Source organism: Centroberyx affinis, unplaced genomic scaffold (genome assembly GCF_046629955.1).
Source record: "Centroberyx affinis isolate AG114_WGS23_722 - 3 ecotype Tasmania unplaced genomic scaffold, CSIRO-AGI_Caff_v1 ptg000082l_1, whole genome shotgun sequence".
NCBI classification, from domain to species: domain Eukaryota; kingdom Metazoa; phylum Chordata; class Actinopteri; order Beryciformes; family Berycidae; genus Centroberyx; species Centroberyx affinis.
In genome coordinates, this window is record NW_027278790.1 from 33,149 (window position 1) to 47,734 (window position 14,586).

The window sequence follows — 14,586 nt, forward strand, 5'->3', positions numbered from 1 at the left end:
AGTTCAAACTTGAGTCTTTTCATTGGAAAATTTGGAAATGACAAAAAAAAAGGGCACAGAAGCCAGATTACTCTTCTCTTATCTGCTGACTGATATTGTGAATCACTGCGAATGACTCCACAATTTGTCAATTTACTATTGTCCAGTTTCTGTTGCTTAAGGAGAGCTACACAATGTGTACTCTGTAATGGATGTGATTTAAAATTTAGTGAAGTACAATACTTCAGTACAAAAAAAGGTACTTAACTAAAAGTAAAATTACTGACTTTAAAAAATACTAAAATAAAGTGCAAGTACACAAAAAAGCTACTCAATTACAGTAACATTAGTAAATGTAATTAGTTACTTCCACTCTTGTAAACATTGTATGATTTTATTTCCAAAATGCTTTACATCTATTTTAGGGGGGGGGGGGGGTATTACCTGAAGTTCATCATTCAGTATCTAAAAATAGAGGATCAAGTCTGTAAAAGTATTATCACTTTGCCAACCAAGGACTTAAGGCTAGGATTAGCTACAGAACAGCATCCATGAAGCTGGTAGGGATTCAGTTGCTCAAGGACACTTCAGCAGGGCGGATGCTTGCTGATATTGGGGCTTGAACCTGGGCACTTTAGTTGAAGAACAGTTGTGGAAGAAATTAAGCTCTAATCATTATATGCATTAAATATATCATTCTTTCTTTAGTGTGAATCTGTTTGCAGAGTGGAAAACTACTGAATCCTTCATGCAAATTATTTACCAGATCTTTTTGTTCTGTTCCTGTCTTTATCAGAAAGTCAAGGACATGTGAAACTCACATTGTTACACTTTCACCCCTCCCTTACACACTACTTATCTCTGTACTGAAAATCATAATTGTATCATTTTTTGTTTCTCTATTCAGAGAGCAAAGAACCTGCCACCAACTTGTATCTCTGTTCTCTCGCGTGCACAAATAAAGCTACTCATCTAAGAATCTGGAACTCAGCCTGTTTATTGACAAACCCTGAGTGATTTCTTTGATCCAATTCTGCAACAGCAGTCTCCCTACTCACTAACCTGCCCTGGAGAAATACATTTAGCCACCATGTGCAGTATGCTACAATAATCAAAGGACAGAACAAAGAATGGGAATTTAGTTTGGATTGTAACTCTTTGATGTGCCTGCTAAAATTAATTCACCATACCAATGTTCAACCTCCTGCAATCTGTACAGACCACTTATAAGTTACAATGTAAGAATAGAGCTACTTTTGAATGGAAGGCTAGAAGATGGAGAATGCTCAGAAAGGCTTTACATGAAATTCAAATCATTTAACTGCAAGTTATAATGTGGAGTTAGTTTATGGATGTGTGAACAAGTCTGATATTCAAATAAGGTGGCAGCATGGCCTAGTGGTTAGAAAACCTGTCCCATCATAGGTTTCATCCCCATGACAACAGCCAAAGTGTGTCCTGTCAAAGGGTCCTTGGGCATGATACTGAAGTCCTACCTCTTTACTCACTGTAAGTTGCTTTGGAGAGTGCCTAAAAGCTAAAATGTGCAAAATGTAATGGAGTACTTTCAATTCAAGTGGTCATGTAAGCGAAAGTTTATGAGCAGGCTGATGTAAGTAATTCAAATCTCATAGCCCAACATGTTAACATTATGAGAGATTCACAGTAGTTGGGTTCAAATGAAGCTCTTGCAAGCTCAACTTTCTTCCTCTCTCTCTTTGCACACCGGGTTGGGGGTAGGACTACTGAAAGAGACGAGGGACCCCCATAAGAAAGAGAAATCTTAACTTGGGTGGTCCCATGTCACTTTATCAGATGAAATCCAAATTTCCAAGAGAATGTGGCATACTGTATAAATCTCGGTAAGTATTCAAAATTTCCGAGTTTCACTGAATGCAGCATAAATCTCCCACATCGACGTGATGAACGTTACCGTTAATTATGATTTTGTCTGAGAGACAACTTTTCTGCGTGAACTTACCATTTGGTGTGTGTGAATAACCTTAGTAAGTACTTTTATAAAAAAATGTCCACTTTGTACTAGTCTCTTCAATGATATGTATATTTTACTTTTTATAATATTTCTAAGAGTAGCTAGCTAGCTACCTAACCAACTGGGTTACACTAGCCAATGTTTGCTAGGTCTAGCTAGCTAGCTAGCTAACTAACTACCGTAGGCTGAATTTGAAAGGATAAACATAAGCTAGGCTATGTGACAACGTGGTGGAATATTGACCAGAAAAAACAACTGTCTTCAGAAATGGATGGAAAGAGAGGGAAAGGGGAGAAGAGGAGTGTTCTCATGACAGATTGCTTTGAAGGGTATTTTCCCCCCCCAAAATGGTCGACTTTTTTGTTCAACCACTTTGAAAACTGTTCTAACAGTTCTAACACCATGTGTCATAAAATGTTATTTATGCTTAATTTAGGCTATGAATGTAGTGTTTTTATATTCACAGAACATAATTAACTTGCATGTTGTAGAGTTCAGTTGAGCAGCATCAGGTCAGCCCAGTGCAACCCAACACATTCCAGCATCAGGCACTACCGACCAGCACTAGACCACACCTGTCCCAGTCCAGCAGCAGGACTTAAATACTTTAGGTCTTGTGATTTTGGGGATTTGTGATTTCCAACTTTTATATTCACCATAGGCAGCAGGATCAACTGCCACATCTGTCCTGTATAATACTCTATGCTGTGGCAGGTCAGGGTTAAGTTAGTTCCAAGTTGGTGTAAACAAATAATACACCCATTAATGAGTACCATAAATGAATACTATTATTGTTGCAGCTGTAACCTCAGATAATCTCCTTCATAAGTCATCAAATTGAGTGTTTCATTACAGGCAACCACCACTCCTCCCACCCCATCCCCTTTATGGGTGGGACCCCCAAAGACTTGGGACTCAATTCGAACCCTGAATTTAATTAATTTATAAGGTTTGATCCCCTATAAATTATTTCCAGTGACAGGGTCAATGCCAACGCTCTTGTCTTATTAATTTTAATAAACTTCTGGTTTTATGCATGACCTTTGGTCTCTTTCCGGATTGAATTGTGTCCCAGGATACTGTTTTGGTAGTTTTAATTTTACTTTTAAAAATGTAAAGTGGGGCATCCTCGTGACTCAGTGGTCTAAGGCACATATCATGTAGGCTACATGTGATATCCTGGGTTTGAATCAGGCCCAGGACCTTTGTCGAATGTCCACCCTCTCTCCTGCCTCTCTCCACTTTGACCTGTCCATTAATTGTGAAAATGTCTTTGTCCAAATCTAAACAAAAGGGTATCCCCACCACAGAGAGTCAAAACATGGAATTGCAGGGATGTTTTTTATTCAGACCTCTTGATACATGGATTTTTTTTTTCTTGTTTTATTTTCCATACTTATAATCCAACTTTATCACTGTTTCTTTGTGTTTTATTTTACGTAAAACACTTTGTAACACTGTTTTTAGGAAAGTGCTATACAAATAAAGTTAGTAGTAGCAGTAGTAGTAACTTATGCAGTATATGGTCAGCTTAAGTATGTAATTTCATCCTGCAGGTCATGCCAAGCTGCTACTGCATAACTATGATAGAGATGTCCTCAATTCCAAACTTGTCTCAGCTTCTCCCATTTGTCTCTTCTGCCAGGCTGGATCTTCAACAGGTTGACAAAGGATCGACAAACGCTGATCCAGGAAATAATATATTGAGTGAGTATGGTTCCACAATACCATAGTAATTACAAGTTCCTTATCTATCTATAAATATGTGATGGATTTCACTTAAGGTGTTTGCTAAATCTGAAAGGGACACTTTGGGCGCCCATAGCTAAATGGGCAGGAGACCCATCACCTATAGATCACACAGGGTTTGGCTGAGTGGTCCAGCATGTCTGACTTCCCATACCAGTAAATATGACTGCATGACTGTTCAAATCCCAGCTGACAGAGTGCTGGAGCAATCCTCTTTCACACTCTTGAAGGAATACACCAAGTTTTTGGGAGATTGGCCCACTGGTTAACTTACACGTTAAGAACATGCACACCAAAATCATCCATATGTCCCCAGTAGATCGTTGGTTGTGGTGGTCCATGCTAACACTTCAGCATACATTATGTTGAGTGATAGTAGGCAACTATCATTATCTCAAAAGTGACAAAATGAGAACTTGTTGCAACTCTAAAGCTAACTGAGTAAATTTAAACGATATATGGGTAGGCCTGACAGTTTTGTGTAGATTAGTAAAACTTAAAAAAATATATGATACAAAAATAATGCAACAGGAACTACTTTCTCTGTTTCCATAGGAAGTGAATGTGGTAAGTGATGGGAGACTGTGTACAGCTAAAAATCACTGCACAGCGGATGAATACATGGTTGTTCAATGTAGATAGTTACAAAGATAAACCTAGCTACATAAATGTATGAATGTCATAAATAAAAAACACTAAGATTTTTTCTCTAGTTGCCTACCATAAATCAACATAGTGTATGCTAAAGTGTCTGGAGCACCAGAGTGAATGATTACCGGGACTTATAAAAAAGGCTTATAAAAGGCTCTTTGAGGCCTCCAGAGAAGAAGAAAAAGGAAATGGGAGCTTCTTTGAACACTGACCTGTCTGAAGGTGCCTGTGCTCAAACACAACTGCCCGATCCCCCACAGAGGCACCATGATAACAGAAGAGACTGTCATGGTCCAGCCCAGTGCATATGCCCAGTCAGGGTAAATGTACCAGTTATTAATCCTGAGTTGTTTGTAATCCACCAGGTATAGGATAAAGAAAATCTGTGAAGGTGTGGAGAATTATCAAGTGTAAAAATATATATATTGTGTGTGTGTATATATACACATATACAGTATGTGTGTGTGTGTGTGTACATAATATTATGTTATGAAAAAAGTTTGGAAGCTATTATAAACATATCAAGTAAGCCATGGAGGTAATTTGAGAGTCTAATAGTGTGTTCCTGTAAATACAGTAAAATACTGAAACTTTCTTTTTAAACGTATATTTAATTAAAAACGTTTTAACACGTTACTCCATTTTACTCCTTGATACTCCATTTGATCTATTTTCATCAGTGATTGATTTTTATGGCCAGAGGCAATTTCCAAATATATGTATTTGACACAACAATAAACAAATTTGATAAACAAATAAATAGAAAGTGTTTCAGCTGCACAGTGTAGACCATGGGAGCTACAAGGTAAGTTTGTGTCACTTCAAAATTACTGATGAGACAGCTGAAGTAACGGGTATGTAAAGTCATTGGTAGCCATTGGCGAGGGGCAAGAAAATAAACAACTCTGGTATGACGTAGTTAAGTCTCTAGAAACTTGGCTGACTCACCAGTGACAACAGTGGAACGAAGTATCTCCAGCACAGTCTGAAGAAAACAGATGGTCGCTGTCCCATCATGTCCTCAATAATGTTGGAAAAGCGGTCAACCCCTGATGATAATTCAGATTGTCCAATTTTACATGATATAAAGTTCTTTGATTCATACCTTTAAATATTTCGACCCCAATTGTGATCAAGACAGTAGGGCAGGCAATCTGATTAAAACATTTGGTCAGATTCAGTTGATGCAACCAGTGTGACAAAGGCAATTCAAAATTTGTTTTGGTATAGTAAACCGTCTCAAATTAGGAGCATTTCTCTTCAGCCCAACATTTGAATTGGGGCAATATTGAAGTAAAAGAAATAACCTCGTAACTCATGACAACACCTGAAGCACAGTTGTTGTCAGATCAGAAAATGGTGCATAATGTAAAATGGCTTTATTTATTTTTATTTTTTATTTTACTTACCAAATATCCAGCCCACGGTCAGACATTCAAACATAGCCATGAAATTCTGGCAAACTCTGGTACAGCCATAATAATCGATAAGCTGGAAAATGTAGATCCCTCCCTGGAGAATACAGGAAATATTTAAATGTTTAAATTAGGGAAATCGTTTAACATTTTGTGAGAATTTTTTTTTCAATGTGCTTTCCGTACAATATATTGTTCACCTCAGAGACCAAAGTCAGTTGTAGGAGGAAGGTGGATAAACAGATGAGGAAGACAAAGATCTCATGCCTTCCTGGTGTGCGAAACAGCTTAGGAAACAAGTCGCTCACTGTGGTGATGAAACACTCCACTGCTACAAACTGGAGGCAAAGTTAAAATTGTATTTTTATGTACCTGCAATGCACTAATAATCAATGGGTAATATAACAAACAACCTTACATGCGTGTCAACACTCAGTAGAAGAAGCATGAGGAAAAAACAGACAGGGTGTGTTCCAATACCCATACTTCCATACTATTTAGTATGCCAGAAAAAGATTTAGCATGTCCCAATTCATGCATGTCAATGCAGTATGCCAGAAAATACCCGGATACCCTACTACATCCGGTCGTATTTTGCAGTATGCAGGCCAGCATGCTTTTTTGGCTATTCTGACCCACAATCCTCTGCGCAGCGGAAGACACGTCACTTCGACTGAGCCGCATGCTGAGCCGCCAGAGAGAGAAAAAAACAAAACAAACAAACTGCAACCGTATTACTGCGACGGATATATAAGCAAGAGGGTCAAAGTTCAAGACGCAATGTGATGACGAAATAGTATGTCCCAATTGTCTGCCTACTACATGCACAGTACATACTTTCTAAGGGCAGATGTAGTACGTAGTGTAGTAAAAAGAAAAAGTATGTGATTTGGAACGCAGGGAGAGTTCACAATTGAGGCAATGGCATCATGGCTGTTGCCTGAGGGTATGCGATGAAGGCCAAACCTGGACCTGTGTATACACAAGATACACAAGAAGACAGGGGAAAGAGTTCAGCCATGTAATTAACTGTACATGGATTTACAATGATTACATTTATTTGTGGATCATTTTAAAATCTTAGAATATACCTGACTCTGCCACCATGTCAATGGGAACACCCTGTTTCTGAGCCATGAATCCAAGTACAGAGAAGACTACAAATCCAGCAACGAAACTGGTCCCACCATTCAGCAGACAGAGCCAAAAGCAATCCCTAGAGGTCAAGGTAAGAGCCCTTGTCAAAAAAGGAAAATCTCAGTGGTAAAGGAAATGGTTATTCATTTTATTGTATTTTTAGCCTTGCGACAGCAGAGGCTCTACGGATAGCAGTGTCGGTTGTTTGGTCGGTTGCTCTGTTCGGCACTTTTGGTCACATGGGTGAAAGTGTGCCGCAGGGAGTTAGATTGCAGACTCTCAAGAGACGGAGACCTGTGTTCAATGCCCGGCAGGGACGCTTCCACAAAATGAAATGTTGTGGGGCTGTTATATACTTAGTCTTGTAATTTAGTTAATGGTATACAGTATTTTTAGCCCCATGACAGCAGGGGCTCTCTGGATGGCATTCACCTGTTCACCACTTTATGGGTGAATGTGGCCTGCAGGGAGTTAGACTGCAGACTCTGAAGCGGGAGACCGAAGTTCGATTCCCGGCAGGTATGCTTCCACAAAATTCAATGTCCTGGGACTGTTAGACTTAGTCTTAACAGCCCCTTGTTTTAGACACATATTTTGTTTTGGTTTTGACTTTTTGACCGTTTATACAAACCGGGTCTATAGTAACCAGACCAACTTCTAGGAGCAAAATCTTTTCATAACAAGACTATGGCCTGTATCTACTAAAGGTTTGAGTAGCAGAATGCACACTCAATATTCAGACTATTAGACCTACCTAAATATACAAAAAGGAAAAGTCGCAGGCTCTTCTTTGTATTAGCTGACACTTATTATGAGCCAATGTCTCCTCGATATTGCCTTGATGAAAACAATGCAGCTAAAACGTGTTCAAAATAACTGTCACCACAGTGGACAGGTGTGTGCGCGGCGTCTCCAGATATACAGTATGTAACCATACCTTCACCAGGTCTCCATCTCTCCCACACCTGTCACCTGTGTCTCAGTCAGGCTGTCCTGCACTTGCTCCTCCAAGGGAGTTAAGGCTCCGCTTTCGCTTTATTTGTGGTAAGCATTTTGGCTCACCTCATATCATACCAGCGCTTTTTACCTCCACTAAATCGTGCTTGTGGTGCCCAACTGCATTCACTTTGTTATGTCGTTCCAGAGTGACTTTACAGACCGGTAAAACATCTCTTCTTTGCAGCTCTTTGGGGTCTTCTCTGCCATCAACACTTCCAGCTCCACTGGAGAGACATTTGCGCTTCTTTTGCTCAACATTATGTTGCCGCTAATGGGCTATTGTACGCATTAGGTGGCCCTTACATTAGCACAGTCGCAATTCTAATTAATTATCTGTGCTCATTTGCATGCCCTATTTTAGTAAATACCTTGCACTGGCGGTGCCAATTTCATCCGCAATTGCTTTTGAAGCTGCACCTGGAATTGCAGCATGTTAGTAGAAGACTCTAACAGCCCTGTGACATTGAATTATGTGGAAGCGTACCTGCAGGAATCAAACACAGGTCTCCTGATTGAGAGTCTGCAATCTAACTTCTTGTGGTTACCCATGTGACCAAAAGTGATGAACAGAGCGACTGACGACAATGCGATCCATTCACTGTTGCAGGGCTAAAAATAACTGTGATACCTGATTTACGCTTACTTGTAACAGTTGTTGTTGCGCTCATTATAGCTGCCCAGAACAATCAGAGATCCTGTAGTCAAGCTATAGGAGAAGAATATTTGAGATCCGGCCTCTATCCAGACCTGCGATGTCACAAAAAGCATCATAAATACTGAGTTGTTAGTATCGCTTACGAAAGTGAAATAACTGGGCCAGTCTTCACTTACAGGAGGATTTAATCAACACCTTGACTTTTTTCTCTGCCATCAGGATTATGGAAAGCCTGGTCATGAATTAGTAATTTCTTGCCACCAAACCCCATCCTAGTACTTTGTACCTAACTTCCTAGTACTGTGTACTTAACTGAGACTAAGCTATATGTGAGAAGGTTATGGTCTCAGTAGCTAATTTCACTTCTTCTAATGTGTGTCCCTATGGTGAATTTCTAAATACTTGTGTCATTAAAAGGATATAGGCCTAACAGGGTTTACCTAGTGATTGACAGGTCGCCTGTCCAGTGATCGGCAGGTCGCCGATTATGAACCAATATTAGGTGGAGCTGTGGCGCTGCAGACAACCCTTTGCTTCGCTTTGGCTGTGCTGGCTTAAAAAAATTTCAACATGGCAGCAATCGTAAACCCAATCTTTTGGCTTCAAAACAGCCCTTCAGAAACCTATGGGTGATGTCACACTCACTATGTCCATCTTTTTTGACAGTCTATGCTTGGCCATGATATGACCCCAAAATCAGCGATTATCTGTTATCTGTTGCTACAGTAGAGACGATTGGAGAATTGCGAAATGGCTAAAATGTCACTGTAACACCATTGGCAATAGTTAACTTTATGATTCAGAAAACAAAAAAACAAAACAGAAATATAAGACATATGTTGATTTTGGTTCCATGCTTATTCTGCAATAGAGGTAACATAAACAGGCTACCTCATAATCAGCCAGGCGGTTCAAGTCTGGATACAGATAGAACTGAATCCCTTTCCAAGCTCCAGGTAGAGTCAACCCCCTGACTAGTAGTACCAGGAGCATCACATAGGGGAAAGTGGCTGTGAAGTACACTACCTAACAAGACAAGGAAATGTTTGCAGTGATACTTAAATTAATGGAGATAATAACAAGTTTTATAAAATTGTTAATGCTTAATGGTGAGAGGGAAATTGATGAAAATGTGTAGGCTACTATGCACCACTAGTCTATCCTTTTAGATAAAATGCTACCACAGGACCTTTCCTGAGGATCTGACACCTTTCCAGACACTGAAGTAGCAGAACACCCAGCAGGCCAGAAGACACAAGGCCAGCTCCCATCTGATACTGCCCAACTCCTCAATGCCTCCAGAGGTGGCCAGCACCCGCCGTCTGAGGTAAGAGGAAATTCATAAGGTACACGTAATGTGACACTAACTCCTGAATGGTGTCCTAAAGTGATGTCAAGTCATATCACTCAGTTTACGATTGACAATTTGAGATGAGATTGAACTGCACTAGTTGGTGGCAATTGGGCAAATGTTAAGGAGATTGAAGGATGTTCTTATGATACTCTATGTAAGCTCTTCTACTATTAAACATTTTCAAACATTTTTACTGGGGCGACACAGAACAATAATCTTTAATGCACGAACAAGCACAGATCCTGTACAGGTGTTGTGTTCAATTCAAGATGTCCTCTGACTGACTCACTGACTGACTGCCTCCCCGCCTAATGTGAATATGCCTCTTGATCCCCCCAGCTGCACCATGGGAAAAAGTGATGTAGTGTTATAGTAAATTAGAGTTCATTATGGCTCATTATGAGAACAAGAATTTAGACTCACTCCCAAAACTCATTTGCAGCAGAGGTGGTGTTGGTCAACATGGTCCGATTTGCAGTGAGATTTGATGAATGAGAAGTCTGTAGACCCACACAGTTAGCTGGTTTTGGGAACAAATTGACAAATATTTCACAAGAAATAACATGTATAATACAATATAATAGAGGCTTTGCAGTTGTACCACAAATCTCCCAACAACCACAGCTGGTGCTACCATGGAGGTCCATAGGACAATTGCCTGTGCGCAAATAATGGCTAAATACATACTGTCAGTTCAGTAATGTTATAAGTAAAAGTGAAAAGTCTGATGAGGTAGATTTATTTCCAAATCATGGTTTTTGTGACAGTCAGTTCAGTTAACTTCAGTTAACTGTTTTTCGCAATATCATTGCTGTTTTTCTCTGGCTGTTTTCATGCCACTGTTCCTGTTAATTATTATTTTTTTCAGTGCAGGTTTTTTCTATTCACATTTCTCTATATTTTCAATTGCAGGCGGAAGCTTTTTGACAGCGAGTAGAAGATTCTTTTTAAGTTTATTAATGAGGTAAGTTCTTTACTTTTATAATGTTAGCCTACATTTTTATGTAATTTAGATTTTTTTTTGTTTTTTTTATTAGACTTCTCTGTTGTAAGCCCATTCCTGCCACTCACAATTGTGACTTTTAATCTCAGAATTCTGACTTTATTTCTCAGAATTCTGACTTTATATCGGAATTCTGACTTTTTTTTCATGATTCTGAGAAATTAAGTCAGAAATGGAAGAAATAAAGTCAGAATTCTGAGGAAAAAAAGTCAGAATTCTGAGAAAAAAGCTATTTTTTATTTTACTGAGTGGCGGGAATGGGCTTCCATATGTAAGTGTGTTTAATCCGTAGTATGACATTTTTTGGCCATATAGCATTGAATTCAATAGTGACGGGAGTTATTACTGATGTAATAACCGATTTCCTGTTCTTGAGTTTTTCTTGTCAGATATAAGAACAAACAGATCATCTCAAGACATTAGATACACCCATCAACCCTCCACCCCATGCCACATGTGTTTTTTATTTTTTTTACATAGGCCATGGGATCTCTCAATTTTGCGACATTTACAAGTCTCATATAATTACCTTTTTGTAAATTTATTTTCTGTTTCGTTGTGTTCATAAACTCAAATAAAACTTTTATTAGAAGAGAACAGTTTTGCCCATCATTCCATTAATTAAAATTATTTGAGAGAAGACAATATGTAGCTTGCTCAATTTAATAATCCTTTATAGCTCCCATACAATTTTTTCTGGCTATAGCATATTATAGAGTTTCTAACTATAATTTGAGGCAACTAATTTTGATAAAGCAACCTAAAGCAAGTAAATATTGTAGTATAACTGTAGTATCACGATGCCAAACAAAATTAACCTCATAAATTAAGTTCATCTTCCAGTTACCAAATTCAGGGGCCATATAAACTGTTAGCAGTTAGATAGCAATAGACATGATTTTGGGGATCTGGGGGAGATAAGGTGGACCTCCGCGTGCATTACACTCTCCCGTAAAAACTCTTGGCTGTCAGCTGAAAAGAAGTGACCAGCAGGTCTACCAGTGTGCCAGGTCGCCATTGTAAATAAGAATTTGTTCTTAATGACTTGCCTGGTTAAATAAAGGTTGAATAATAAATAAAAAAAAGTCTACACCCTTTCCGGCTGACGGGGGGGTCGTGCAACAATGGGAACCGTGGAGCACATTGGGAATTGGCAAATGACAAAATTGTGACAAAATAGGGAAGAAGGCAAAAAAAAAAGTTCACAGAGCAACACTTGCTACACGCTCACACACTCATTCACTCACTCACATTTTTTAAGCGTTGAATCATTGAACATTGAATCTCTTTACAAGCCTCACAAATTAATAGTAAACTCCACAGTCTCAGCCTTACCTGTATTCCAGGTGTTCCCACAGTTGGCCCAGGGAAGCTGGGATCTGAAGGAGAACACCAGGTAGAGGAGAGCCCAGGCTTGGATAACAATATAGCTTAACTCATAGAGTTTAATTATCACATGTCCATATCCAATTCCTAAAATACAGATAAAAAACATAGTTTATAAAACAGTATGTGTTTGGGTATAAAACGTTCATGTAAATGTTTTTTCTCCTGTTGAATTCACACCTTCATTCACTTTATTCACCACCATTCATTGAATTCACAAACCTTGTGCCAGTGGACAAATTTTCCTCCAACAGGTGACCATTCCCTCTTGGGTGTACTGACCAATCACACTCTCCAATAGGAACAGAGGTATCCCCAAAACCACAATTAACAGACAATATGGCACCAGAAAGGCCCCTAGGTATAAAAAACAAACATATGACCATGATAATGAAAAATAAGTGCAACATTTCACTCACCTTTCATCAACAGACATTTCTCAATTGCAGTACACCCAAAACAAGAATGTACCGCTCTACTTCCAAGTTCTTAATTTTTTTTTATTCACCTCCACCATTCTTGTAGCAGAGGTATGGGAATCTCCACACATTGCCCAGACCAACCACATTTCCTGCAACAACCAGAATATATTCTGTTTTACTAGCCCACTGTCCTCGGTCTTCAATCCTTCTCTCCTTTTTTGTATTCCTTCTTTCTCTGTTCATCTTGAGATCTGAAAGACTTCCACTGTAGTGCAGGTAATCCACTCTGTTATGATTCCAGAATACTGCAATCTAATCTTTGCTGCTTTTATAATGTCAACGTTTCCTAATTTGACTACATGGCTACTCAGAGCAGCTCTCACTTATGTTAAAGTTTCCAATTTGACTACATGACTACTCAGAGCAGCTATCATCCTTAAGTAAAAAGCCAGTCATTCCAGTATCAAATACCCTTGAGTTTTAGTCTTGCTAGAGCCAGAGGGCCACACACTTGCTACTTTAACATGCACAGAGAATTTTGTTCTTAATTTGGTTACTCTGGTAACTTGGATTTGGGTTGATGCATGTAAACATCATAACTCAGTTAAAATAACCCTGTTAAACTCATACTCAGTTATGCTGAACGAGAAGCTGCTATGCTATTTTTAGGGTTTTTTCGATGCCCACGTTAGTCCATATTGGCATTTTAGCTAACTGTTGACGATGTGCAGTAGAACAGTGTGCAATGTGTGCAGTAGTACAGTGATTCTCAACCTTTTTCATATCAAGGACCCTTAATTTAATACACATTAGAGCCACGGACCCACATTTGATGAGATTTTGTCTCTCGGACCAAAATCTAAGAATATTTTTATTGCTAGATATGATTTTGTCCAGAATTCCAAGACTGTCTGTATTGTAGGTAGAGAGATAACAGTGAAACTATGAACAAAATAGTCCATTCTCTAACTGCGTTAACTTCTTATAAATGAAATAATGCTGAAGTTTAACAATTCATCAACTTGCTGGGGGACCCCCTGGAACCCCCTCAAAGGTGCAAACAGTCTGTGCCCGAGTTTGTTCACGAACAACATGTTTGTGCACCTGTTTGTGCAGTTAATCAGAATTCTTGCTTTTGACAGTCAAATTGCCCAAATTTCAATGAAAACACTGAAGGGAAACGTTGCATCGTACAGCCAGTGTTTTAGGATTGGGTGCACGATGGCGACGTCATTTCCACACTCGCCTCAGCTTTTGCTTTCCTCCTGGGCCAGGCTGGATCATTTACAGGGCGGTAAAGGGAAGGACAAATGCTGATCGTGATTTGGGTCTGGCCAATACCTATCCCATTTTCTCGATGTTAGTCCTTCCTGGTTGACCACGAGGCTCCTGCGCTCGTTCATTTTTTCATTCACTACATAGAATTTTCATTGGCTACATAGAATTGCAACCATCGGGCAGGAGTTCATAATTTCACTTCATTGTACCGCTTCCCATCATCTCTGTCGGCAAAGGATCCGACTCATTAGGTAAGTTCCTCATTAAGGAAGTCCCATCATAGGTTTGATCGCCACAACAGCAGCCAAAAGGGTCCTTGGGCACGACACTGAAGTTATATTACTTTAACTCTTTGTAACTTGCTGTGGATAAAATTGTCTAAAAGCTAAAATATGAAAAATGTAATGGAGTAATTTAAATTCCAAAATTCCATGTTCCAAAATTAAAATTATTAAATCAAATTTCAAATAAATATTCACCAGGGTAGGCCAATGTAAATCATTCAAACCTCATACTAGCCCAACATGTTAACATTATGAAGGATTCAGAGTAGGTAGGTTCAAAT

At 39.1% G+C, this 14,586-nt stretch overlaps 1 protein-coding gene across 1 annotated transcript; it reads right to left on the minus strand.

The window, feature by feature from the left end:
• Nucleotides 1-3,553: 3,553 nt before the first annotated feature.
• Nucleotides 3,554-12,986, minus strand: LOC139646082 (sodium- and chloride-dependent GABA transporter 3-like). The gene is made up of 15 exons (XM_071521988.1): nucleotides 12,830-12,986; nucleotides 12,544-12,678; nucleotides 12,271-12,408; nucleotides 10,356-10,452; nucleotides 9,768-9,900; nucleotides 9,470-9,604; nucleotides 8,567-8,670; nucleotides 6,879-7,003; nucleotides 6,697-6,759; nucleotides 6,206-6,255; nucleotides 5,988-6,125; nucleotides 5,782-5,884; nucleotides 5,321-5,421; nucleotides 4,585-4,755; nucleotides 3,554-3,655 (listed from the first exon to the last, which is right to left on the minus strand). Exons 1-15 carry the CDS (start codon nucleotides 12,984-12,986, stop codon nucleotides 3,554-3,556), a joined length of 1,752 nt encoding a protein of 583 aa, XP_071378089.1.
• Nucleotides 12,987-14,586: the final 1,600 nt, after the last annotated feature.

Coding starts and splice junctions, on each gene's coding strand:
- LOC139646082 (XM_071521988.1), bottom strand. CDS start 12,986: ATGAACAGAGAAAGAAGGAATACAAAAAAGGAGAGAAGGATTGAAGAC. Junction 9,605..9,767: donor GTGTCAGATCCTCAGGAAAG/GTCCTGTGGTAG, acceptor TTGTCTTGTTAG/GTAGTGTACTTCACAGCCAC. Junction 8,671..9,469: donor ACCGCCTGGCTGATTATGAG/GTAGCCTGTTTA, acceptor GTGACATCGCAG/GTCTGGATAGAGGCCGGATC.